We start from the raw sequence: 26,950 nt of genomic DNA, 5'->3' as shown, positions 1-26,950 counted from the left end.
GATCTTGTTTGGGGAATGGAGAGTAGAACACTTGGACACAAAACACTAGTAGTTGTTCTTTGTTTATTATGCATCGCTCATGTGAAACAGGAAAAAATTCACAAGCTTGTGTACAGTATCATACATCTATTACGAGGAGGCCGGAAACAACATGATATACAGCATCAATTGTCAGGAATTGAAACATCTTAAAACTTGGCTCAGTCTTCTACAGTACAGCTGCACATTACTTTCATGTTATTACACAGGTCAGCTCTTAAAAATTGCATCAATAGACTTCATTTTACAAAACAAAAAAATTATCAATTCTTAAAATTGAAGAAAGAAAAAACACTACGAATTGCATACAATGGACATCTGTCTTCATCGTACTGACCTGATTGTTAGTGGTAGTTTCATTTACAATGTGAAGCACCAGTTGGAGTAAGAAATAAGAATCAGCTTTTATCTTACATGTAACGGTATATTTTTCTGTACAAGCATACATCCCATTGACATATTTGGATTGCTTTATAATCAGAATGATTACCAAAACAATGCAAATAAAACAGCTCTTAATTCTCAGGTGCTTTCCTGGAATGTTTCTACGTGTTCTGGGGGCACATTCAGCTGAGGATCCCTTACCTCTCTATTACAACAGATATACATGTATGTGGAAGGAATAGAAGTAGTGCTAAGTTACCTATGAGACCTTCCTGTCATACAAATGACAAAGTAGGCATGCAGCAGACACATAGCATTCCTTAAAGGCATCAGCTAATTTACCATTGTATACAAAATCAACAACACACGTTATAAGACTTGTGGCATGTTGTCATTTTCTTCTTCTGGCAAAATGCATATACAGTATAATATTAATATTTCTTGCTTGTTCATGAGTGCTTGAATGTCAGACTGAGCTGAAACAATTATCCTTAAGAAGCTGGCACCATCATGTGTGTGCTGCCAGGTTTTCAACATACAGCTCTATAGGAGCATACAAACATTATACAAATTGACGAAAACATCCATGGTGTGAAGTCAACAACAATGCAACCCTAGAAGTCACCAGTAGGTTAACAAGTCACTTGTCTGAGAAACCTGTGTCTGAGCAGAGTAACACTGTATGCAAAGGGAAAATTGAAGTGTCTTTTCCTGAATTTTCATGAGGAATATGGAGAAGGTTCAGTCTTATTGATTTTACTACAAATCACAGTCAATCATCAGCTCTCCCTCAAAGTCATCCAGGTCATCATCCTGGACTTTGGGTACCTCTGCTGCCTCCTGCTTCACCATCTGTTCAGGCTCTTCAGCTGAGTTTGCTTCACCTTTCTTATTTACACGGGATTTCTTTGCTGCTCCCTTTGCCTTACCAACCTGTTTCTTGAGTGGTTTGCCCCCTTTCCCTGAGGTTCCATTTTGTACTTTCTGCTTAGGTTTACGCCTCGGTTTCTTAACTGTGCCCTCTTCGGTAGGGAGTTTGTCCTGACTTTTCTTCTTTGGTTGACTGTTCTGTTGTTTTTGTGGTGCACTATCTGCACTATCGTCATCTTCAGACTCAGCTTTTGTGGTTAGAGCCTTCTTTTGCTTCTCTTCCAGTGCTTGGAGGCTTTCTTGCACTTCCTCTGCTGTGTGCTCATGGCAGATCATTTTTCCTGACGGATGTTTGCTGATGTTGTCGTCAGTGCCATGCTCCTTACAGAAGGAGTTTGGGCAGACGTCACAGAGGACAGTGGCCAACTTCCCACACACATCGCAGTGGTGCCAAGGACACTCCCACTTCCCTACAATAGAAAAGAGAAACATGTGAGGAAAGCGCAAAACAAATTATGCAGAAAAGACAATACTGCAAATCTAGAAATAATGTTGATACATGTACATCTTTAGTCTGTGACTTCAGGATTGATAGTGACATGGATAAAATGTCATCAGCCAAAATATGATTGTGAATTATGCTGTTGCTAACACCAGTCATACTAATATCAGTCATACCAAATCTTAAAGTAGTCCCAAAGTATTTTTTGGGTTGTAGGGGCAATGGGTTGTTAAATTATTAAGATCTCCTTCCACTGACTTTGACCTAATATTAGTAACAAACAAAAGTACGATTTTAGACCTGGGTGGAGTGAGGAAAGTCATGTTAAGGACACTACGTCTAGCCAGTAATCGAACCCACCACCTCTCAATCTTGTGTCTACTCGCCTTAGCCACTCAGTCATTCAACACCACACAACACGAAATCTTCAGGTCCTGTAAAACAAAACCTGTCCCTACCATGTGGGGGTTTTGTCAGGTTCAAGCAGGTCACATGATAAGCCTTTGGGCAGGTCTTCCGATCACACATGACCAGCTCTCCGCCTTCGCTGCAGCGGAAACACTCGTCTTCGTGCTCCTTCTTCACGTTCTTCGGGGCCACCTTCCGCTTCCGCTGCTTCTTCTTGGCATTCTTAGATCGCTCCTCTGCCGCGGCTGCTGCTGCTGTCTGTAAAAGAAATAAAAGTTTACCAGAACTTACCCATAACAAGGCACAGAAAACACAATGTTGTGAAGTCTCTAAACTTATTTTTGACTTTCCATTCTACTCAACTTAGAAGTTAAATATATATATATACTTGACTCATCATCCTACACTCAAAAGAACAGAGCTGCCAAAGACACATTTTCCATTCACAAAATTACCTTAATTATGACCAACAAGATTTTTAGAGGTAAGAAAAAAAAGTACTTCAGAAGGATGTTACCAGTTTTTTTAACTATGGCTATGAAACAAACTAGTCAGGGATAACCCTGACATACCTTAGGTCTCACACCGATGTACCCACTGCAGATTGGGGCACCACAGTTACAGGGAGTTTTCTCGTTGCCAAGACAGTCCAGGTTGTAGTTAAAAGTCAGTTCTGAACCTAATGGAAAGAAAAATGCTCGAGACATGACATTTCCTTGCATCACATACAACAATACTGTACATGAAATGTTTCTCTTCCTGCTTCTTAACAATGAGTCAACATTCTAAATGTCAACAGTAAGTCAATATACTGAAAAAAACAAGAGAGTTGGAACTGAGTGGCCAGATTAAACTGCACTCCTTGCAGCCCTCAAATTGACCCTAGATGCTTGATAATGTCACTAAAATTATTTATTTATGCAAACATCATCAACATTGCAACATGTCAGACTTTCTGCAGTTCAAGAGAAATATTTTCTGCCATTCCACTTTAGTCCTTTACTTGTGTTTTGGCAGTTGTAAACAAAAAGCAAAGTGTGCCACTTACCTGTAGGAATATCATCCATGGCAAAAAGACCCACTCTAATGTCTCCATTCACCATCCACTTCTGTGTCTCACAGTTGGGTTGGCAGCTACAGGAGGGGGAAAAAGTTTATTTCAAGCAAGGCTTAAAGCTTGGGAGGTACACAGGTGTACCTAGCCTAAAGCTTTAGGTGCATAGAAAAAATTTTCTGTGCATACTATAAGCCATAACATCCACTCTGATTCCACCCTATTTTCTTCCATGCTGTCAGTCAGTGGTTACACCATTTCCCTCCTCACGACCTGTGACCCTACTGTATTCAAATTTACTACAGACACACAAGCAAGCAATAAACACAATGAAAACAAAACTTCCATGTTACATGGAAGTAAAAAAAGAGGCCGACAGTACCTATGGTTCATGAAGCGGGACATGTTGGCTTTTGGCCCTGCGTCGATGATCCTGTTCTTGTCCAGAGTCAGCATGTAGAAGTTGGTCACGTTGTCCTCGTGTGCCTTCTTAATGCGGCGCTGGACCTCCTCCTCATCAATCAGCTCCCCGATGTACTCATACACAAAGTCATGCTGAGACAAAATGGGAATAACGCAAGTCCTTACACATTTGTCATCGTTACTAACTTGTCATAAAACATGTTTTTCCTGTCTGATATATTTACACTACAACACTGCTTTGATCATGTACTAAGTACAACATAAACAAAGCAATGCAGCTGAAAACATTCTTACCTGACCCCTCAATCCATTTGTGTTTTAAATTTTGTTGCTTATTTCGCTGCTATCTTTCCATGCTAGAGGCATGTGTTGCAAAGGCAACAGGAAGTAACTATTCCTACCACTACCCCAATAGCACTAGGAGTGGATTATCCTGGAATAATATATAGGATATTACCTTTTTGATATCTACCAGAGTCTTGAGTCCCCATCCCCTCCCATCCGGAGTCTTGAAGGACTCCACCTGAGGGTACTGCCTCTTGACAAATCTCTGGTTCTGGCACTTCTCTCCCACAGGACAGCCGGCGGGGTGGCACTCGATCATCAGGTTCCTGTTCAGACAGTCCGACTCCGGACCGCACGGGTTCTCATCCGTCAGCTTGCACTCGCAGCGCTGGATCTCCGAGGGGTCGGCCGTGTAGATCTGCACACTCCCAACAGGCCTGTTCGTCTGGATATGGTGGAGAGATGACAATGATCAACTGCTCTCGATACATACAGTCATACTGGGTGCAAGAAAACCACTGATAAAATGTGGACAGGTGGTCACTATAAAAAGATTTCTTAATGATCATGTCAATGGGAAAAAATTATCTAAGGGACCACCAAAAAGTGAAAACATTGGCCAGGTGCTGCTGATGTAGAGGTGGTCACTTGTACAGATCTGACTGTACTTCCATACCCTCACCAGGAAGCATCACCAAGTCTGTGCATCTTGCTCAGTGTGAAGTAAAGAATTATGCATCATACCCAGTTCAGGGGATTGACAGATATTCATACATCATTGCAAATATGTCTCTTAAGTCTTTCCCATTTTACAAAACATTCTTCAACATTGTATTAGATTTTCATGAATACACGAAGGCTCAAACAAACAAAAGGGTTACTGTTAATCTTGTGCCATTCAACAACAACGTGCATCTCTCTTTTTGCCCTTAAATCTTTCCCATATCGATCTTGCCTTTATCATCTTGAAGGGAGGAGGTTTCTTCCCGATGCGCTGACTTTCCTGTGCCTCCTTCTGTTCCCTCTGAGTCTGCAGGTACTTGAACCGTTCGGTGGCTTCCACCACACCTAAAAAACAGGACAAGCATTTCTCATGTGAGTTCTCAATGCTTCTATTTGTCACCAATACCTTTGTTTGAATACTCAAAGGAATTGCATTAAAATTTGAAGGACATCACTCATACATTAGTATTATCAAGACAGTTAAAAAATGTTAAACCTTTTTTGAAGACTTTGGCTATTCCCTTTGAAGTTGCAGACTCCTTGCTCCCCTTGTCTCCCTCTTGGAAAGCGAAGACTCGTGCCTGGTGGGTCCAGAAGTAGTCGTTGGAGCCAAAGAAACGCACGGGGAACTCCCCCACTTGGTGAGGCATGTTGTAGATGTTCTGGGGAATTTTTGAGGGATGCTCTATTTCTGCCGGCCACCATCTGCAAAGAAACGGTTTGATTAAAACTTAATCATGTAACATAAAATTGTTTACAAATTCTAGTATCAATAGAGTGTCTGTTTGTTGAGATCCTCAGGTTCCTGAATTCCCTCATGTCTACCTCTAATTCCTGCTGGCTACAGGTCAGATTCTGAGGCCTTAACATTTACCCCATTTCCTAAATTGGACCTTTTGACCTGTCATTCTACCTGTCAATCTTCCCCCCACCCAGGTGCTGTCAACCTAAGCTATCTATACAGACGGGTATAAAACCAATAGCTCAGCCATCCAAAACAATACTTCCGAAAGTACAGTAAGAAGCCCACTAACCTGTAGGTTCCCAGTTTGACCCAGACAATCTCCTTGTACAGAGGTTTCTTCCCCAGACTGCAGTCCCGACAGAACCAGGTTCCCTCTGGCAGGTCCTCCAGACCCAGGCATGCAGGGTGGAACGCTGCCGGGCACATCTCACAACACAGCAGGTCTCCACCTGGCCAGTCAAAAAATATGAATAAATAAAGATCAAGATACATAAATAAATAATAAATATTCAACATCTACTTATATAATTCCACCAGGTCACATATATATCATATATAAATATATAAACCACCCTGAAACAATGTGTCCAAAAAGATCTCCAATAAATACAAGACCTCCCAGTAAAACGCACATGTGGCAGATGTATGTAACCCAATGTATAAATGGTACTAAAAACTGTCAACTGCAGACAGAAGTCAGTGATTTGCCAACTTGAAGATTAACACAAATTAGGCAGATTTTTTGAATTTACAACTGTTTTATTTGCCAACACAAACTGTGATGATACTATAGTAAACAAGAAGGCAATAGTGATGACCTGGATGACAATCTTAATGGTTCATACAATATGACAAGCTGTCAATATAGAAGTAAGGTAAGGGAATCATTAGAAAATTAATCATTTGCAACTTTTAAAAGGAAGTCCAACCTTAATCCATGTGCTGGCAAAATTTCTTACACCTTATCACTAAAGCCTTGCTGTTACCATAGTACCACAGTGCTGATGCGTATAGCTCAATTTTATGTATTTTTTATACTTCTTCAATCTAAAAAATCACAGCACAGCAACACAACAAACAAGTGCACAACACAATCTTCTTGTGATGTAAGCCAAAAAGAGTCGGGCTTCTAGCTTCTATGTCAAACAAGAGCAAGCAAATGCATTTCACTTTCCCTTCAGACACTTTCAAGGTCAAAACCATTTTGAGAAGTCTCAGTAGGTAGAGGTAAGCTTTCTCATTTTGTAGTAGTTTGTTTTTACCCAGCCATGTAGAGGTAGAATGGTTTTCCAGAACTCAAAATACTGGGCAGTTTTGTGCACCAAAAAAAATTGGAGCTGTGACCTGTGCACTTAATTTTTGACTTTCTGACATTCTCCTTTACATTATGTTTTGCACCAAAATTTTTAGGCTACGTACAGCAGCGCACCTGTTCCCAAAAATGACTTTCAAGCCCTGGACTGGTTTACGCACCTCTGGTAACAGCAAGGCTACCCCATGTAACCCCAGCCGCAGGCAAATGTTGCTGCAAAAGGTAGGAGCCCCCTGCGGTTTTCGTCCGTGTCAGAAATGCCAGAGCTTCCGACCAGCTCATCAGAGCACAGTGATTCTCCACCTGTTCATGAGACAGGTATGATGTCACTTTTTTGGGTCGCAAGACCAATTATTTCATGGGTTGACAGATGCCTTGTTTTGAACTGGGGAAAGTGTGACAGAGTCACTTTTAAGGACTTGATATGGCCCACAGAGTTCCCAAATAGCTAGAAGTAGGTCAGTCAGAAGGGCCAGTAGAGAGAGAAGACTCTGGAAGGTAGGGACTTTAAAAGCACCCTAGATCAGGGAAGGAACAAAAAGGAAGCATTCTACTCCAGTCTTTTTCTGAGGTGTGCATGAGTTGGGAGGATCATAGGCTATATCCTGACAGAAAGCTAATACCACACGAACTACATAGATCACCATTCTTGAATACCATGTACCTACTCTCCGGATCTACTATCAGTCTCTTTTTGAGGTGGCAAAACTGCAAGTTCTTGTCCCTGCTTCCTAGCATGTTTAAAGTACAAGGGCACATGTATATGCTCACATGTACTCTTCACAGCAATACTACAAGTGCAGTAGCATGCAGTATGTAGTTAAACACCCAGAAAGTGAACACGACATTGAGTTTTCCTCACCCTTGGAGCAAATGAAGCACCAGGACACATTGACGTGCGAGTGATGTGCTTGGTTCTTGACCGGTTGGAAGTGGTTACTGCACACAATGTTGTTCTGGGCCAGCTGAATGCAGCCGGCAGCAATGCAGCTGTCGTTCACGTGATAGGCTGTTGGACACCTCACGCACCGAGCCAGGATACGGCCTGTGGGGAAAACAACACATTGAAACACAAATACGAACATGACATTCTCTGTATTGCAACTGATTTCAAAAAAACCTTTTCACATAATCCCAAGTTGCAACTTTTCTCAGTATCAATTATCGTATGTCTACATTCTTGGTGTTGCAATGATTTTGTTAGCGAGATTTAAATGGATTTGCAAAGTTTGATTTCATTTAGTACATATACAGGTTACCATTCGAATTGAATGGGTTGAAATGTGATAGTTTACCTCTTGACTTTATTTTCTTTATGTCTCCCCCTGCAACAGCCACGCAGGTTCCACAGACATGAAGGGGGCAGCGGAAACCTTTCGCTTCAAAGACGGCGTTGGGAAACTTCCTGAGACAATCCTCGTGGTAGTACTTCCCACAGATGGGGATGGAGCAGCGTTTGGTGGTCGCCTCACTCTTGCGGCAGACAAAGCATGTATGTACACCTGGGGCATAAATGGACAAAGCTTATTACATATTTGCCGTATATCACATAGTCATGTCATGGTTTACAACCTTCACACTTCAGTATGTTTATGCTACAAACAAGGACAGTTCACAATCTTTGCCAATTCATTTTAAGATGTAGTGTAGAAAGGTGTGAGATGATTAGGTTAGCAGTTCTAACACAGATGGTATAGAATGCTAGCCTGGGTACCATCCCCAGTAGTATATTCGCAAACTCTATAACTGGGTCTGGACTTGCACACATATGTAGCGTCTGGAGTCTAAATATTCGTTCAGATTTTGAACGAGCGCGCTGATTGGTCCTACTCGTCTAAGCCCTTTTTGGGGTATGTACATATTAGGTAAGGGCCGTTCAGACGTCCGAACGGCGACGTTAGCGTCGGTTCGAACGTCCGAACGCCTTATCATCAACATGTCCGACGGCGAACCGAACGCTAAAGCGCACATGATATAGCCGTAGTCAGTCTTTCCGCGATAAATCATCAACATGGCTGACGCACAAGCCGCTCAGCTCACGGAGGTTGATGTTGACCTCGCAATCACGTCCGTTTTGGACGATTTAGACGGAATATCGTCGCTCAAAAATGAGCAAAAAGATGCATTGAATAATTTCGTTCGTGATGTTTTGGGCGTCCTACCGGTAAAAAAAAGAACGCACCGAGAAAAGGAACACTCGCGCGAAGATCTGTGTTTACAAAAAAACAAACATCACTTGAATAATGCAGGCGCGCCATTGGCCGTCGCCTCTGAGGCTCAGCCAATCAAATGAAGCCCCGCTGCTCGGGCTAGCTCATTACGTGACGTCATGACCAATCGTTTTATATGTGTGCAAGTCCAGACCCAGTTATAGAGTTTGCAAATATACTACTGGGGATGGTACCCAGGCTAATAGAATGCTAGCTAAGTTGATAATCATACCTGAGATGCACTCGTCACACTTGAATGTTCCAGTAGGCATCTGCTGCAGGCCGATACAGTCCAGGTGAAAGGCTCCACAGCACGACCCTTCACAGAGCAGCAGCTCTCCCACCTGCTCACACACCTGGCACAGGTTCTCCTTGCTGGCAGCCCACGCGCCGCGCCCGAGACCACTCGAGGAGGAGGGAGCACTGGACTCTTCTGACTCGTGGTCAGACACCTGAGAACTCAGCTCTTCCACATCTGTGTTCTGTGCTCCTTCCTGTTAGGAGGAAACGACAAATTTTTTTTTAACAATGTCACCATTTACAGATCAGTTTCAAGGACAATGTAAATAAATTTTAATTACCCTTTTTTACTTCAACAGTTGCCTGCAAAGCTGGTGTGTTACACAGAATAGCAGCTATGTTGGTTAACCAATCCGGACTGAGATTGTGAATTCAATAGGAAAGTCCTTTAAAATTGTGCACATGATGGTGCAAAACAGAGGGTGGGAAAATCATACCAAACTCTTGAACTATCCATTATCATTTACTTCTTTAAATACCTCTTTTTCTGATGCAACAGAGTTTGGCCCCACATCTTGTCCTTTGTCCTTTTTGGGTTTCCTGCCTTTCTTTATCTTCTTTTCCCTGGCTGGTTTTCCCCCTTCCTCGGCCCTTCTCTGTATTCTCTTTTTCATGGGAAGGCTTTCAAATGGGGCTGCGGGAGAGTCCACTTGGCCGGGGGTGGAAGGGTAGGAGGACTCAGCACTGTCAGACTGGGACAGGGCCAGGATGCTGTTGATGCACTGGTCTACACTGGACTTCAAGTCAGCCTCAGAAGACTAGAAGTAAAAAGTGCAACAAAAAATTGTCAGTATTCCTGTGTAAATATACATGGACCCACATCAAGGCAGAGCTTGACATATACTTTTGGGTACAAGTACACCTGACCTAAAAATCAAGGTGCACAGAATACTGGGTGTTAAAACTAAAGTAGACAAAGCTGACAAGCTTCAAAATTTTAAAACAAAGGCTGACTCTTGACCAGATTGCTACATACAACACAGCTGTGCATTTCTTTATCTACCTTTCCTGCTGTGTTTCTTTTCTTTGGTGACGAGGGCTGGCCCTTTGGGGGCACTTTCTTCTCTTGCTTGGTGGGGCTACCTGAAGTCATCTCCAGTTTACGCTTCCCACCTGAAGACAGAAGCAAAACAATGTAAAAAATGACAGTGCAAACTTTCTGTTGCTTTCCAATGTCTTTCTTTTAAACACATCATCACATTTTATAAGGGCAAAAAATTATTAGTCAATATTTTCTTTTAACTCAATACTTCATGTATCATGTTCAGATTTATTCACACATTTTAGTTCCTTCTTGTACCTACCTGGCTGGTCCATGTCACTGTCACTGGCAGAGTTCTGAGATGTGGAGGTGAACTTGCTGGTGTACTTTGCTTTAAGTTTATCTGGGAGAATGTTCCACTGCATCTGCAGTTCCTCCTGTACCTGCTCGGGGGCATAATCTGGATGGTCCACCATGACCTGCTCCCGCTGCTTCTGGCAGAACAGCTCGAACCTTGCTCGCTCCACCTCTTTCTGTTGGATAGATGGTATGTGCCAAGTCAAATACATGCTGTACTGACATTTTTAAACATCTATCAATATATAAGACCTGTATCTGCTGATACTAGAACCAGAATATGTTATATCACTTAACACTGATCTCTAACAAAAAAGTTGAAAAAGACAACTTATTGCCATACCTTCTGTGACTTGTTTCTCTTCTTAGATTCTTCTGGCTGGCTTTGTGTTGGTGTTTTCTTAACCACTTTCCTTTTCTTCTTCACTAGGTGCTCTTCTTCGTTGTCTGTGTCATCAGACTGCAAGGACACAGCACCTGCAGCTGCCACAGCAGATTTCCTCTTCCGCCCCCTTTTCTTCCCTCCTGCCGGGGTGGTAGCTGGAGGGGCTGTGTCTTCCTCAGCTGTTTCAGACGGGGCAGTGTCATACTTGAAGGTGTACTGTTGCTTCCGCTCAAGAAGTGAGAGAGGGAGGGCCTCCTCTGCTGCCTGGAGGGCCACTTCCCAAGCTGCCTTCCGAGACTGCTTCACTGCGCTTTTCTTCCTGGCTTGGTTGCGCTGTGTAGTGTTGGTGATGTGTTTGATGCTGTCTTCCAACACTTGTTCGTACTGGTCCTTACCCTCAAACTTCACTGTGCTCCTCTCACCCACCCAGCCTCGCTCTGCAACGTCCCCGAAGAACTGGAGGTGGTACAGCCTGGAGGCCCGGATGGCACCTCCTAGATAGATAGAAAAGATAGTCGGAGATGTATAGGTGTGAACTGTTACTGCCTTACTGGTAAATGGGGATGAAAAGTACTAAACTGTAGGCTAGATTTACAAATTACACAAATCTACTGCACTGCACATTAACAAAAAATATTTGTTATATACAAAACATGAACACCAATATCTATTGTATATTCAAACTTATCAGATTGCTTTTTACCTGACCTTTCGTTTCATTTACTGGTAACTTTAAATTGGTGTAGCCATAGTTGGAAAAACAGTCAGCTCAATATCCAGGTCATAAAGCTGACTTTCAGTGAGTTTCACAGAGGAACAGCACAATGCCGACCAAAATAACATGCACAACATCACATGACATCTACGCAGCAAAAAGGTCTGCCTATACCTGACCACTCTTCTTCACTATCTTCTGTAGCAGTAAGAATAAGCAGGAGAACAGCGTCAGGACAGGTGGAAATATCAGCAAAGGTCCAGAATCAGTCAGTTACACTAAAAAAATTACCTCGTGCAAGGAATTTGTGATAAAGAAGCAACTTTGCAAGCAGGACATGCTACATTGCAAATTAATATTTCCTAATTCTACTGAGAACAGAGCAATCAACTAGAAAAATGGACAAAAAGAACACTATGGAACTATCAGAGAAAACCGTGTCAAACATTAAACATCTATCTAAAAGATTTTAATGTTTAAGTTCACAAATAAGGCATGTGCAGCATGTTGCATATCTGCAATACTATGTCAAACATGCAGATACAGATAAGGCCTCTTATAATACCTTTAAACTTGGTGTATACCCCTTCCACTGGGTCATAGGCCACCATACATGGCCACCAGGGATGTCCACTCACTTTTCCCCATACCAAGTCTCCAACCAACCATTTGGGGGGCATTCTCTCTTCCAAGGCCTGTAAATTTAGAGCACCTTTCGGATGACCAGCTGCTGGTAACAAAGGAGTGCCGACATCAGGGGTTGTCAATGCAACGGCAGAACTGGGATGTTCCACTGCAGTTGGGGAGAGATCCACAGCTTTCTTTTTACGACCCCGTTTGCCTTTCTTTCCGGGCGGACTTTGCTTGCATATAACATCTTGAGTTTGATCTTCGTTATTATGCTCTCCCTGTTCCAGCAACTTCTTCTTCCGTTTCTTGCTGGGCCCAGCTTCCTCAGGGCTGCTTCCGTCAGAAAGCAAGGACGATGTTAGCTTCTCGCGACCACGTAGAAATGTCCTCTTGATCTTAAGTTTGATTTCTGGGGAACCAGACGGCCGGTCCGAGTCTGGACTGCTTTTGTCTTCTGTGGACATAGCCACATCCCCTTCTGGTTTTGAAGGGGAAACAAGTAACTCATTTTCTACATTGCTTTGCTCATCTTTTAGCGGCAATACTGTATTCTCTGCTGCATTCTCTTCATTCAGGTCACCTGGTGGAACTACAGTCTGCACCCCTGCCATGTCGTGTGCAGGGTTTGCTGCCAATGGATTCAGATTCGGATCAAAGAACGTGTCTGTAAAGTTGGCACCAGATTTGCCATCGAGTGGCAGGTCAGCTATGCTTTTTGGATGGGAGGTCGTTTGCTATTGGAGGGGTGTTCATGATGATTTCATTTGCTATTTGCTGATCTTGATGCCATAGACCATACCTAATGTCCGCTACAACTGTGTCATCTGTGAATAGATACCACAAAGCATTTGTCAATACAGTGACAGAACTACTAAAAAATATCAAATGAATAAACACTTCTATTTAAAAATTGGACATGCATCTCTCAGATATATGTCCACATACAAGTTTTACGTTGCATAATGGCATTTTCAAAATTTCAATTAACGTCATACGTGTACATTCTGATGCTTTACACCATGTAAACAAAAAGAAAACAAAGTACACTGCAAAGTACAAAGTATACTGTCCTCATACTGTTTACTAAATAGACCTGAAAACCTGTATGACTTGAAATATTTATCACATGAAATATTTATAAATGGATAATCAAGGGGGGTGTTATCTGGCTCAACTGGGACGTGAACTGCTTACTGTATTTACATAATAAAAGATGTCTGAATACCCAGAGCATGGCAGATTTTAGGGTATGAATCAGCGCATAAATTTTAAATCTTATGTCAGTTTTTCATATTTTTGTATTGTGAAATATTTTTTCCACATATTTTTCCACTTATCTGCACTGGTGCAAGTAAAATATAAAATTACCTGCCCCAGACAAATTATACCTGAAACACTGCTGGAAAAGTGGACTTAATATGAAATATGGATCATACTGGTAACTATTTATAACCCATTTTAATATTGTGGACATTTGGTTATTACATGTAAGAACAGGAACATGAAACCAAAGACATATGTTGGTCTCTCAAAGCCAAACCACAAACTTAACATTTTGTCCATTTCATAACATGGTAATGGCGCGCAGGCTACTCCCTACCAATGTTACTAAGGGTGAATCTATTTAGTACAAGGGGGATGATTTACACAAGAATGATAATCAATGATAATCCCAAGATTGGATTTAACATCTACTAACATAATTCCACCAGGTCACATATGTCTGCCACCACCAGAAAATGGTGTCTAAAGTGATCTCCAAAGCAACATTCCCCAGTGTAATGTACTCCTGTGTATACTGTGTGTTTACATGTCTGGGGGGTGCTGCACTAGATTTCTCTCACTCTCAGACATTGTGTTTCAATGTGGTAGATATGTAAACTGGCGGATCTTCTTCTTTGTGGTTAGGTGGCCAACATCAACTTGGATAAATGTGAATGGAGGTTACACTTGGAAACATTCCGCATTATTCATAAGTACATGATGATACCCTACTTCTCAAAGTGCCTCCATTCATGCAAATAGCATTGTGCTGCAGTAACACATACTCCCCAGTAGCCGTGGCGACTATTGATTCGGGCTTACATTGCATTACCCTCAGCAATAGTCGTGGAAAGATCCATTGGCAGAACTGCACATTTCCCGTTGGCTGCTCGATGCTCCGTTTTTGACCCGGTTTTTTGCTGTCCCGAGCTTCCCTACAATACTCCACAATTGGCCGGGTTGCCGATGTTTAGATCAGCCTAAATATTCCACAGCGCGACAGAAAAGTAGTAAAATAGCTAGTCGGCACAAGCTGGCGCCATCTTGGATATAGTCGGGAATGTCCGCTACCGCCGTCGGGAACGCTCGGTAGCGTCACGATTACCGAAGCCCGACCGAAAGCTCTCCGATTATAACCGGAAAGGCTACCGAGCGTTCCCGACGGCGTAGCGGACATTCCCGACTATATCCAAGACGGCGCCAGCTTGTGCCGACTAGCTATTTTACTACTTTTCTGTCGCGCTGTGGAATATTTAGGCTGATCTAAACATCGGCAACCCGACCAATTGTGGAGTTATATTGTAGGGAAGCTCGGGACAGCAAAAAACCGGGTCAAAAACGGAGCATCGAGCAGCCAACGGGAAATGTGCAGTTCTGCCAATGGATCTTTCCACGACTATTGCTGAGGGTAATGCAATGTAAGCCCGAATCAATAGTCGCCACGGCTAACTCCCCAGCAGACACACCTTGCAACAGGTAAATTATCACATGCAAATTGTACACACACAAAAATTGAATTCTTTCTAGCAGTATGATGAGTTAGCCGTGAGCTGAGTACATCTTCTGACTTCAACAGCATTACATATGTGAGGAAAATTTAAGAAATTGTAGAACTAGAAGGCTTCCTGTGAACAAGGAGCATGGTGGAGCATGGCTGCCATATTGGAAGCCAGTTCAGTGCTGCTACCCTGACCCCTGTTGCAGGCTGTCTTGTAAAAATCCTGGGCCAAATCTTCACAATAATGCCAACAGACATTACAGTTGGCTACAATCTAGTGATTCTGACATAAATTTGGGGGAGAAACTGTGAGAATCAAAAATTTGTACCTTGCAAGTCGCGTATGTGGAGTGAGAACACATCATCATGGAAGCTGTGCCATGCCCTTTCAAATAAGGCTCATTGTGTGTGCCACTTAATTCAACAAAAACTGAGCCTGGTGTACCACCAAAGAACGAGAGTTTTCAATGAATATGCTTTTAGATGATGACTACGAGCTGGGTATAATCACAACACTTAATTTTCTGCGACTTTTTTGTGCCATAATTTGTCATCAGTTCAGGTTTGCAAAAATTTGCACAGTTCTTTGCTACCATGTTTTTGGACCTCAGTCAAGGAGCTTAGCATGGTCCCTAGCCAGTCTACACAGACCAAAATCAGCAAAAATATTGCAACAGTTCATACAAATAATAACGGTCAGAAATACTGGAGAACAATAAGCGTGAGGAAGAGAGGAAATAAAAAAAATTCTCACAAAGTTTGGAGATCTTTCTTGCAGGGTTGACCCTCACAAGCCATGTTCGACTTGCCACGCTCGGCACACCTCGCTGATCGGCGCCAAAATAACTCGCGCTGATTGGTCACGAACTTCGAACTAAGCATTGGCGGAAATTACCGAAAATGTCCGAACACTCAATATCCCGCGCTATATTGGGATATTTCAATATCTTCATTTAGTAGGGGAGACAGAATTAATTTGCTTCGATAATGATCCTTCTTCTTTATGAAATCAGAAATGTTACGTCAAATAAGATATAAATCTACCTAATATTATTCTGTTTTCTATTTTTATAAATATAATATATCTTATTTTTGTCGTGATTATTTTGTGAAAACACCTTATTTAAACTTTCCCCCTTTTAACCAATGGCATTATTCACGCATGCCCAGTAGGGACGTGACCTGCGTTGACCTACCCGGCATCTAAATGATTATGTATTACTCCACACAGTAGTGAGCGGAACCATCGCGCAAATATGTCAAATTTGCTTTGTAGCAGTGGTGCTAGGCTGAGAACGATTCCTATAGCAACTCAGACATGTTGCGGAAGAGGTAGGCTCGTATATATTCTCCTTACTTAAGAAATCTCTCGTGTTTTTAAAACGTTATCGGGCCTTGCCTTGTCACCATGCGCCTACCCCTTCCCTCCCCTCAGTATTTTTTCGACTTGCCGGCCCAGATAAGAGACACTATGCAGGTGTAGCTTCACGTTCGTTTGTTTATGTTGATTAAAAGAAAAATCACTCGTGTGTTTCAATGACTGTCAGAAAGCAGTTGTTTTGTTTTATTTACTTCGACCCGTTTACTTATTTTATTGAGGCCTTCAGATCGTGACGGGCTCACATGACCTGTTTTTCGTCACCATGGGAGATGCCATCATTTAATAGCCTAAAGGGGTGTTGAAGATCAGCGATTTTTTGCGACGGATTTTCCCCCAAAATTTCGTTAAAAATTCATTACCCAGAAATTGACGTAACGATTGTCGAGGGAGTTATTTTTTTTTCTCCTATCACGAAACTAGTAACTACATAATTGACCTAGAAAATAGGTCAGGGACAGGTTCGGAAATGACGTCGGAAAATGTTAGCGTTACCTCATCAGGACAACCTTGACGAAGCAAAAATTTCTCTTATATTTCAAAGGACCAAGGTCATAGTCACCCTGTACTATGTTTATCAACTTTTTCAAGACATTTGTTGGAGAGACGTGAAATTATGACATTGAAGAGTTCAGCATTTCAGTAGACACCTACACTACAATGTAACATGTACCGTATGATGTACATAATGTCCTTGACTGTAAAGAATTGTTTCAACTTAAAACATCGCAAAAACATGCTCTCCACTCCTACCGTCAATCAGTACAATCATATATATAGTGTCAATAATTTCATATGCTGTAAATCAATTTTTGCAGAAAATGGTTGGGGGAAAAGGAGGTGTTTGCCATGTTTAAACTTTGCTGTTTGTACTGAACAAATGTTTGCAGGGTGATTATAAAATGACAGGAGAGGCTGCAGCAAAAAACAAAAACATCAAACCAATGCAAATATTTCATGATTTACAGCACCTTTCTACTCTAGATTGTTGAAGATGGGCTCCTGTCTAGTTTCTTTGAAAAATTCTCCCTGTCATCCTCTGTTTGCTGATAAGTGTTCACACCCATATACCACCTGCACCTCTTATCTCCAAGCAGATCTTTCAATGGCCACAAACAAAAGACAGTATCAAATTGGCCAGGCAGTATCCATTAACCAGACAATTTACATTGGCCACCTAATGGACACTTCTCTGGCCAATGGATACTACTTAGCCACTGTATTGGAGATTACTGTACATGTACCTTATACTAGTAATATATAGGTTCCACTACTTGGTGCACCGGTGATAAACGTAAAAGATCATGTGTTATACATTGTACCTTCATGTTACATGTTTACCAGTTATGACAAGCAAACAAATACTAGTAAACAAACAAAATTAGAAGATATGAAATCTCTAAAATGTAAGACAGTGTTATAGACCTCTATTTATTTCATAATTCAATGTTCATAAATCATATGTCCACACAATTATTCTTAATATCTACTAAGGTCCCATCCATTGTTTTTTGGTGTATGAACTGAACTGTATGATTCAAACTGTTAAAAGAATATGAATTGATAAATGAATCTGCATCTGCTCAGGCCCAATAGAGTCATGATGTAAAGATGTACATGTATTTGCATGCTCAGGTATATTTTTTGCATTTCCTTTTTTGCTGTGTAGGTATAGGTAGCAAATCTCTTCATCTCGGACAGACGACAACAAGAAGATCCAGGAAAATAAGGTACATCTTACTTTGTAATGATGTGACATAGTATATTTTATTTGATTTTGATCTTGAAAATTATACTTGTTATTCAAAGTTTGGGGTGACAACTAACCATGATATTGCAAATAATGTTTTATTTTGTTACTGCCTGTGTGAATAGTTTGTGATAAAGCATATTTGTATACAAGGTATTTGTAGACAATGACATGTCAATCTTAACATTTTGCTGGCAGGTATCATCTCCAGTCAGACCTGACCCCATGGGCTCCATTGTCCGTCGCTCGACCAATCAGCAGCAGCTTTCACAGCTTGTCTGACCGCTGGAAAGGCCACAGTGTTGGAACCTACCGCCATACAACACCAACTCCAACTCTAGTTCTTGTAAACTTTACTCCTTATGGAACTGTTCCTCAGTCTGTGTGGATCAGATACTTTCATGGCGATGTCCCACAGCAGGGAGGTAAAGCAGAGTCTAAAGTAGAACAGTCTGTCAAAGCTTTAAAAGAGAAAAAGAAACAGAAGTCTGGGGTGTCACTGTCAGAGCCTCCGTTTGTTACTTCTCCTACTGGGAAGGACTTGACTGTTCCACGGAAGTCACTATGGGTGCGGTTTGTAGAGGAAGTGAAGCACTATTACCACGGCTTCCGCCTGCTGTTCCTGGACTTCAAGGTGGCAGCACGGCTTTTCTTCAAGATGTGGAAGGGAATTTCCCTGACACGCAGGGAGTACAGACAGGTGAGTGGGAATATCTGCACTGTAAGGTGTACCTTCTCAACTTTCTTCTCATTCATTTGTATATCAGATGCTAGATTAACGGTGCACACCCCAGTTCTTGCGCGACCGGGGTCCGTGATAGTCCGTTGTAAAAAAGTGACGAAAGGGTTTTGAGGGTCCAAGTTTGAGGTGACATTTCTCATAAACTGCCACGAAGTGTCATTAAACATTAACATGGCTGAATAGTGTAGGAAGTGGTGTTTTTGGGGTGAAAATTTCTTTTGGCTCCGAACCTTACTTCCGGGTATCCTTGCGCGCCAAGTGTAATCCGCCCGTTTGACCTAGATTTCGCTCTGCGCCCTCGTAGGGGTGCATTTGCAACCCCTCGCGCCGTGGACTGTTTAGAAAATTACAGTACTAGAATTTTCTTTATAATTTACTCGAGTATAGTCAAGGCTTGGGTCTTTCTGCCAGCATCAGTCATTTCTGCCGGAAAACGTTTTTTCCGTTGATTTTACCAAACTTAAAAAGGTTGAAGTAACCAAACTCAGCAGGTCTTGTAGCTGAAGAGATATCCTTTCGTCCAATATACAGTTATTCTCATTCCGAATTATTCCACGCCAGATACGGTCGCTAGATTTGAGGGTGTGCAGCCTCCAATAGAGACGCCAAATAAACTGGGGTGTGCCCCCTTAACAGTCAGACATAAATTGATCCATAGAACAGTATTCTGCTCTTTGATATTCACATTCAGTTGCAAGTTTCTGTGTATTTGGGAATGGTGTATGCTGGATATTTCAAGCCCTTTCAAACTAATTTAGCACTGTCAAACTAACTTATGTCCAGTTCCCATGGTTTGATGTATCATGGCACATGTACTACAATTAGTACAAAGACACAGTGCACAGTTCTATGACTTCAGAAATTCTAATTCATGTTTTTGATTTTGAACCCCTGCCACAGTTCACCCGTACAGTAGCAGACCTGGGACGGATTGTACCATTCTCCTTGTTCCTCATCATTCCCATGGCAGAAATCCTCCTCCCCTTCTACGTCAAGCTCTTCCCAGGCCTCATGCCGTCCACGTTTGAAGACAAAAAGATGAAGGTACTCTTTCTACCGTCTTTATCTCTGACCTTTTATAGATGAGATGGGCTATGGGATTAGACTATAGGCTTGAGATTTCTATTCCACATAGGTTCCTCCTGGTTGTTTACCAAATGTTGTGCTGGAATTGTTACCCCAGGATGAGCGGTTGCGTAAGCAGCTGCGGACTCGCCTGGACACGGCCCGCTTCCTTCTGAAGACGATGGAAGAGTTACCGGTGGAGACCAGGAGGAGGAGTTCAGGCAGGAAGTCTGTGGAGGACTTCATACAGTTCATGGACAGGGTTAGTTATGATTGATCCATTAGGTTTTGATGTGTGTGTCTGATGAGTATATACACATTGATAATTCTGGACAGTTTGATACTTTTACTATATAGATGGTTGAAAATTTGGAAGAGTTTGAGAATACTTTAGTGTAGAGTTCCTTTTATATACGGTACCAGTCTTTTTCACCAACACTTCAGCATGTTTCAGCTGCCTCTGTCACTCAAGTCTCAAGTCCTAATGACTACTGTCATTCTTAGCAAGTTGGTGTTGGAACAAGAATGTATTCCCTAATGTAACTGAGTTTGTACCGCCTCATCTTGGTTCATGACTAGTGTCCTGATCCAAATAGCCTCCATAATCTGAAGTGACCTGGGTTTTTTTTCCAGCTGCGTCAGAGTGGTGAGCCTGCCCCTACTGAAGAGATCCTAAAGTACTCCAAGCTGTTTGAGGATGAGATGACTCTGGACAACATGGAGCATCCGTCCCTGGTGGCGTTGTGTAAGCTGCTGCAGCTCCAGCCAATCGGCACCAACAACTTCTTACGCTTCCAGCTCAGGATGAGACTCAGGACAATAAAGGCAGATGACAAGGTTGGTCCGACACATATGATGTTTAGCAAGGCAAGGTAAATAGTTGTGAAAACACATCAATGGTAAATAGAGAGAATGTATATTTACATAAAACATGACTAGAGCACGATTATGTCCCCTCAGCCAGTCAGTAGCCTACATATAGATTTCATTTGATTGTATGGATCTCCTATATCCACATAAACAGGATAAACGGGGCTGTATCTGTTGAGTTTGTTGTGACGATTGTGTTAAAATATTATCCCTTCAGATGATCCAGAGAGATGGTATCAACACACTCACAGCCAATGAGCTGCAGGTTGCCTGTCGTGCTCGTGGCATGAGAGCCCTGGGGATGTCTGAAGACAGGATGCGGTTCCAGCTGTCGCAGTGGCTGGACCTGCATCTGAACGAGGAGGTTCCCACGTCGCTCCTGCTGCTGTCCCGTGTGCTGTACCTCCCCGACAACCTGCCAGCCACTGACCAGCTCCAGGCCACGCTGTCTGTCCTGCCTGAGTCCATTGTAATGCCATGCTTTCTTTATCATTAGTTCAAGTACAAGCAGCACCAGGGCTGTCTCCAGGACCCATTCCTTTGTCCTCTGTACAGAAGTCTACTTGTTCTGACAGACAACATTTTCTCCCAGCTTCATGACATGAAAAAGTCATGAAGATTTTTGTAACCTAAAAATGACAGGTTTAACATTGAAAATTTTACCCAATTAGAATTTACTCCTCAAAAAGTGTAAAATAGCATTTCACAGGTCGAATTTCAGAATTTTTATTGAGAGCATGCCCTGGGACCTCCCTAGTTTAAAGCTGGAGACAGCCTTGTGTAAGGCACTCATTTATAATGATATCTAAATGAAGACCTAAAAAATCCTTGGAGTTAAACAATACATTTTCAGAGCAAAGAGTAGTAAAACTTTGAAATGGTGGACATTTGAAATATACTACATGTACTTCTTCAAGTCAGTTAATATTGGGAATCCTTTTTTTTTTCGATCAATTTAGGGAGTTGCAAGGATAACACGTTGCTAATATGTTGACTTTTCCAGGAAAAAACTGCTCGGTTGAAGATCGCAGAAGCAGAAGGTGCTGTGGACAACAAGACGAAGCTGGACGTGATCCGTGCTGAGGAGAAGGCCATCCAGAAGGAGCTGGAGGAGCGTAAGGCAGAGGAGATGGAGAGGCTGGAGCAGGAGAGGAAAAAGGTCAGGACTGGTATGCTTGAGATCTGGTATAAACAAGTGGGAGTAGTAGGACTTATAAAGTTTTATCTAATACCTTTCTTTGTTAGTACATGTAATAAAAACCAGTATTTCTTAAACTTCTTTTCATCACTTATTGGTACTTCAAATCGTGAGCCATTGATTAGCAACTGATTTAGAACTGTTCACAATCTGTGGGTATTACTCACAATATCATCTTATATACAAAAAGGTTATCAACAAAAATGTTAAGCAAAGAGAAACTTTTCTTTATTCTTCAGTAACGTTAGTTATTGATGATGACACTGTATCGTTTCCATCTGATATATAGGCAGAGGCTGAAGCCCAGAAGGCCCAGGAAGCTGCTGAGAAAGAACAGTTGGTGGACAATGCTCCCCCTGTTCAGACAGAAGAGCAAATTGTAGCTGAGACTATCGTGGACAAGGCTCCTGAAGTCAAGACAGAGAAGGTAATGTTGGCTGTTATCCAAAAGTTAGGTTAAGATTGTGTGATATTTGTGACAGATATTGCCAGTTCCTCTACATTTGGACTTGTATGGTGTTTTGACTAGAAAATGATGCCTTAAGTGTCTTTATCAAACATGAAAATAAGCTGGTCACAAACCGTCACATTTTCTCTTCTACATAAGGATGAAAAGGTCCTGGACACAGATCTTGAGGAGATATCAGCTGCTGTGAAGAAGCTGGCAGCTGAGAAGGACACATTGGTGACCACTTTGGAGAGAGATGAGTTCAACGACCTAAAGGAAGAGTATGAAGAATTTCGACAGGTGTGTTACCTGTGCTAATTTAATAGGTTAATATTACTTTGGAATGCTCAGGCCATTCATGATCAAAACACATAAACAGTCAAAGCTGTACAACTCACTATGTCTACATAAAGATCAAATTGCCAATGTTACCCCTTTTGCTACTCCCTTAAATAATTTTTCCCATTGACAACTGTAGAGTGTTGTCTCTTGTGTGAACAGGATGAGAAGAACCTGCACAAAGTGGCGTCCAGGACAGGAGAGCCCCTCAGCATTCCCAAGTCCACCCGCCGGCTGAAGCGTGTTGTGATGAGGATGTTTGACCGCATCGAGAACACTATCATGGAACTGGAGAACAGGAAAGAGCAGGTCAGTCGGGGTTGGATTTCTTTGCAAAGATTGTTTTCGTACCCTGTCTTCAACATTGGGTGGTTGTTTATCTAGAAGTTATGTTTGACCCCTTAGATTCAACAACTTGACAAACTCAACAGCCCTAACCACACATTGCCCTGTGTTCCCCCAGGTGGAGGTTCAATTGGAGCTGGATAAGGAGAAAGTCCAGCTGATGGAAGGTGGAGAAAACACCCCCATCCTGGACAGGATCCAGACAGAAAAGTAAGTGCTTCTGAAGACTAACAATATTTGGCAGGCATAAACTTGTATAGTAATCATCATGGTATGTATTACAGTAAGCATGGACCATGGACAAGCTTGCCACTTACTTTCACCATTATCTTCAGCTTCTAAAAACTAGAATTTCCGGATGTTTTCATCTATTGTTAATGTAGTGCACATCGTCTCAAGTGATGTGATACTTAATCATTGTTTGAATCATTGTTTCCTGACATTCTTTGTTCTTGTATCAGAGCACCAATTTAACTTATAGCAAAGGTTAACAATAATGTTTCTCACTCTGCTTGTGTTCAAGATGGTTAACTGGTTGTCAGCCCCCCACCCCAACCCCTTTACTCCTCCTTGTACCCATTCCTTGTCAAAGTCATTTGAAAGTCTACCTGTCCATTCATTTCATACATGTACAGGTATGTCAAATCAAGTGGTAGTACATTGTGCAGATGCATTTAACTACATGTATAAAAAATCATTATAGACTAACCTATATCCCTCTCAGCATGTTTTTCAATCAGTCACTTTTATAGAAGTCAGAGCTTTTTATCTTTTCCCAGATACATGTAAATCTAGGTAAGACTCACTGGATCAAAATGCATGTCCCCATGGCGTAAGTGGTTAGCGATCCTGTTGCTTTGCCGAGAGGATGAAAATCCTTGCGTGTTTAATGAGGGTTGGCCCCAGCTCAGACATGTTGTGGTCAATCTGAATATTCCTCTTTGGCAGAATGTTCTCTGTACTATGAGGGCCCAGCACCCAGTTCCTCTTTGTAGTGCTATGTGGCATGTATTGTGATATTGGTTGGAAGGCATCACAGATATGGTCACTCACCCACTCATTTCCCCACCTCATATTTTCATGTATTCCCATCACTAGTCTTCTGTCTTGTCCTCCTCTCTTTTCTCCCTTAGTTTTTCTTCTTCTTCAGATATTTCCTGAAATTGTTGTACATTGTATCTTTAATGTATAAAGTGTATTATCACCTAATACTCAGAGTCAGACAAGGGGAAAGTGGAAATTGGTGTCTTTATTGTCAGTATCTGTTGACATCTTTTGAATTGAAAAAGAATTTTCCACTGTTTCATTTTTGATGTATGTTTTTAAATACATGTATATCAAGAGATTCCACAATGTTTCTGTTTTGTACACTGTCATTGAAGTGCCATGACATCTCCAAACATGAAACTTGTATGCTACCAATAGTTTGTTTGACAGGGCTCGAAATACTTGGTTGCCCAGTTTTATTTGCACAACCATATCTTCATTGGCACAACATATTCACATGCTAGTAGGCTGTGAAATCTTTGGACAAAGACTTCAACTGTCTTGCGAGTGACCTCCCATTGAGTCTGTGTGTTTTGTAGCTATTTTTCTTGGTAACTGAACTGTGAAAATCTGAAATATTAATTTGCAACCAGGCTTTAGAGAGAATTTCAAGCCCTGTTCGACTACTGGTATGTGTTACCAGGGTACTTTGTTGCTTTGCGTTTCTGTGGACGTTTATCACCACATCTTACTACTTGTTATTCTGTACACCTCAGTATTATAAACAATTGTATTCACTCCAAACCAAGTGTGCTAGGAACTGTTTGGATGGAAGAAAGGGGAAAGGACATACATGGAACAAAAAGTTAACAAAAAAGACAAAAAAAAGAGAAAGGGAGCGTAGTGAAGATTGGAAAGGTACTGGAGAAGGCAGAACAAAGATAAGCTGTGGTGACAAAGTCAATTGCTTTGTTGCTTTAATGGTTTGCCTCATCTGTTCAGGTGCTGGGCCATCCCTTCATGTACCGCTAACCACAAGCACACCAGGTATGGCCCAAGCATGGCCACTGTTACTATTGCTTAGAGATCACTACAGGTGTATAGATTGCACGAGGGAAGTAGATGTTAAGTAGCTAATAATGCTCGAATTATCGATATATAAAGCTGTCTGTATTAACACGATGATAACCCTGTGATGTCATAGCCCATGTTTCCTGTGAGGTGCCAACATTAGCTGTCTGCTGGGAGATGAAAAGACCTAACAGAAGTGGTTGTTGAGGTTTCTCAGGTGCCAACTTTTTCATCAACGGGCAGACTGTACCTTCAAACTTTCAAATTCTTTTGTCAGAATGTTCGGTTTTCCTCCTTCTGCTAGAAAAAAATTTTTTCATGTCTACTGGTCTCCTCTTTACCTATACAACTATCTCCTGTTCCACACCTTTAAGGAAACCAATAGGAACTGCCCAAGGGATGATAGAAATTATAATGTTGTAGGTATACATGTAGATGATGGGAAGGCTTTGTTACTATGATGTTAGCTAAAGCTTGTATCCTGGTGTATGCCAGTATGGCCACTAACATACAGGTAATGAGCACTGTTTAAGTGGGTATTACTAACATAGTTTTGTTAGTTTCTTTTTTTAGCACCATGTTGCAAATGTTTGTAGCTGATGTTGAGTAATGATTTCACTTACTAAACTTCTTACCATGTCACCAAGTTAAACACAAAACTGTACCAGGTGTAACAAACCATTTATGTGAACTCCCAGGGAGTGTCTGGTGACCTTAGATGAACTGGTGGAAGTCTTGAAGAAGATCAAGAACATTGACACCAAGGACATGGCATCCGACCAGAAGTTGGAACACATCGCCCAGATGTTGGATGATGACCATGATGGACAGATCCGCTTGAATGAAGTGAATAAGGTAAGATTGGAGCTAATCTGACTACAACAATATTAGCCAACACCTCATGAAAGTCAGGAGGATTGGGAACATCTCAGTCCTGTTGATTTATGTGTATGGGCTAACATGGACCCTACTATTGTCTGTGAGAATTGTTTGTTACCTTGGAGTTGGACGCTGAGTTGACTAGTTTCCATAGTGACAAAGAATCCTGAGCTCCTATTGGTAGTTCTTGGAATGGGAATGGGCATGGTTAGAGGCTTAGAGCAGTACATCAATAGAATATCGGCAAAACAGTTTTCATTGGATGTTTGGTCAACGTTGCATCAGAATTTTGCCTGTTGCACACAATATCTTTTCAGACGTAACATTTTGAAACTACTGTTAGATTGTTAACCTTATATGCTCCAACACTACCTTATATGAGACCTTCTCGCAAAGTGCTATTCACAATACATTACGAGTATCGTGCAGTACGTTCTGCCGATGTGCTGGTTAGAGGCTGTCTCTCTGATGCACAATGGAAACACTCCACGGGATCCATGTTTGTTCCTGCAGGCGATACAGATGATCCTTGAGGAGGACGTTGACCTGACAGAGTCCCAGCTGAGGGAAGTGGTGAAGCTGCTCCATGCTGAGGAGGATCTTGAGGAGAAGGAGGACCAGGAGAGGGAGAGACTGGAGAAGGAGAAGGAGCTGTGGGATCAGCAGCAGCCTCGTGAGGAACAGAAGCAGAACTAGACACAGGACTGGCTGGCTGGCTGACAGTCAGGCTGGTCTGGAAGTAGCTGTGGCTAACTTGCTCCTTCACTCGGAAGTAGAGGACAATAAGTGCTGC

General features: G+C 42.0%; 2 protein-coding genes across 4 annotated transcripts; one reads left to right on the top strand and one right to left on the bottom strand.

The window, feature by feature from the left end:
* Window positions 1-46: 46 nt before the first annotated feature.
* Window positions 47-15,765, bottom strand: LOC109478613 (histone-lysine N-methyltransferase NSD2-like). The gene is given in 21 exon segments (XM_019780289.1): window positions 47-1,763; window positions 2,254-2,461; window positions 2,776-2,882; window positions 3,252-3,337; window positions 3,640-3,812; window positions 4,138-4,410; window positions 4,921-5,033; window positions 5,185-5,393; window positions 5,723-5,882; window positions 6,907-6,986; window positions 6,988-7,048; window positions 7,608-7,790; window positions 8,041-8,247; window positions 9,188-9,449; window positions 9,735-10,013; window positions 10,259-10,368; window positions 10,560-10,770; window positions 10,938-11,473; window positions 12,260-13,040; window positions 13,042-13,148; window positions 15,415-15,765. Coding segments are annotated over 20 exon segments (4,656 nt in total). The 5' UTR covers window positions 13,078-13,148; window positions 15,415-15,765; the 3' UTR covers window positions 47-1,182.
* A 496-nt stretch (window positions 15,766-16,261) lies between these two features.
* On the top strand, window positions 16,262-26,936 carry LOC109478853 (LETM1 and EF-hand domain-containing protein 1, mitochondrial-like). Of its 3 annotated transcripts, none has more exons than XM_019780676.1 (15): window positions 16,262-16,417; window positions 18,139-18,193; window positions 18,412-18,913; window positions 19,856-19,999; window positions 20,139-20,282; window positions 20,654-20,857; window positions 21,108-21,359; window positions 21,894-22,049; window positions 22,378-22,515; window positions 22,696-22,836; window positions 23,038-23,184; window positions 23,339-23,430; window positions 25,210-25,254; window positions 25,977-26,133; window positions 26,671-26,936. In XM_019780676.1, exons 1-15 carry the CDS (start codon window positions 16,342-16,344, stop codon window positions 26,851-26,853), a joined length of 2,436 nt encoding a protein of 811 aa, XP_019636235.1. In that variant the 5' UTR covers window positions 16,262-16,341; the 3' UTR covers window positions 26,854-26,936. The 3 variants fall into 3 exon arrangements, with proteins under 3 accessions (XP_019636235.1, XP_019636231.1, XP_019636243.1); XM_019780672.1 differs by having other exon boundaries at window positions 18,133-18,193; window positions 26,671-26,935; XM_019780684.1 differs by lacking the exon at window positions 25,210-25,254 and having other exon boundaries at window positions 18,133-18,193; window positions 26,671-26,935.
* The last annotated feature ends 14 nt before the right edge of the window (window positions 26,937-26,950 follow it).

This window comes from Branchiostoma belcheri, unplaced genomic scaffold (assembly GCF_001625305.1).
Source record: "Branchiostoma belcheri isolate BF01 breed outbred unplaced genomic scaffold, Haploidv18h27 scaffold106, whole genome shotgun sequence".
Lineage (NCBI taxonomy): Eukaryota > Metazoa > Chordata > Leptocardii > Amphioxiformes > Branchiostomatidae > Branchiostoma > Branchiostoma belcheri.
The sequence above is the reverse complement of the archived record's forward strand: the minus strand, read 5'-3'. Positions and strand labels throughout refer to the sequence as shown.

Bases quoted from the DNA above. Each gene is read 5' to 3' on its own strand.
- LOC109478853 (XM_019780672.1), top strand. From the start codon at position 16,342: ATGTCAAATTTGCTTTGTAGCAGTGGTGCTAGGCTGAGAACGATTCCT. The intron at 20,283-20,653 runs GTTAGTTATGAT...TTTTTTTTCCAG, and splicing joins TCATACAGTTCATGGACAGG to CTGCGTCAGAGTGGTGAGCC. The intron at 23,431-25,209 runs GTAAGTGCTTCT...TCATCTGTTCAG, and splicing joins GACAGGATCCAGACAGAAAA to GTGCTGGGCCATCCCTTCAT.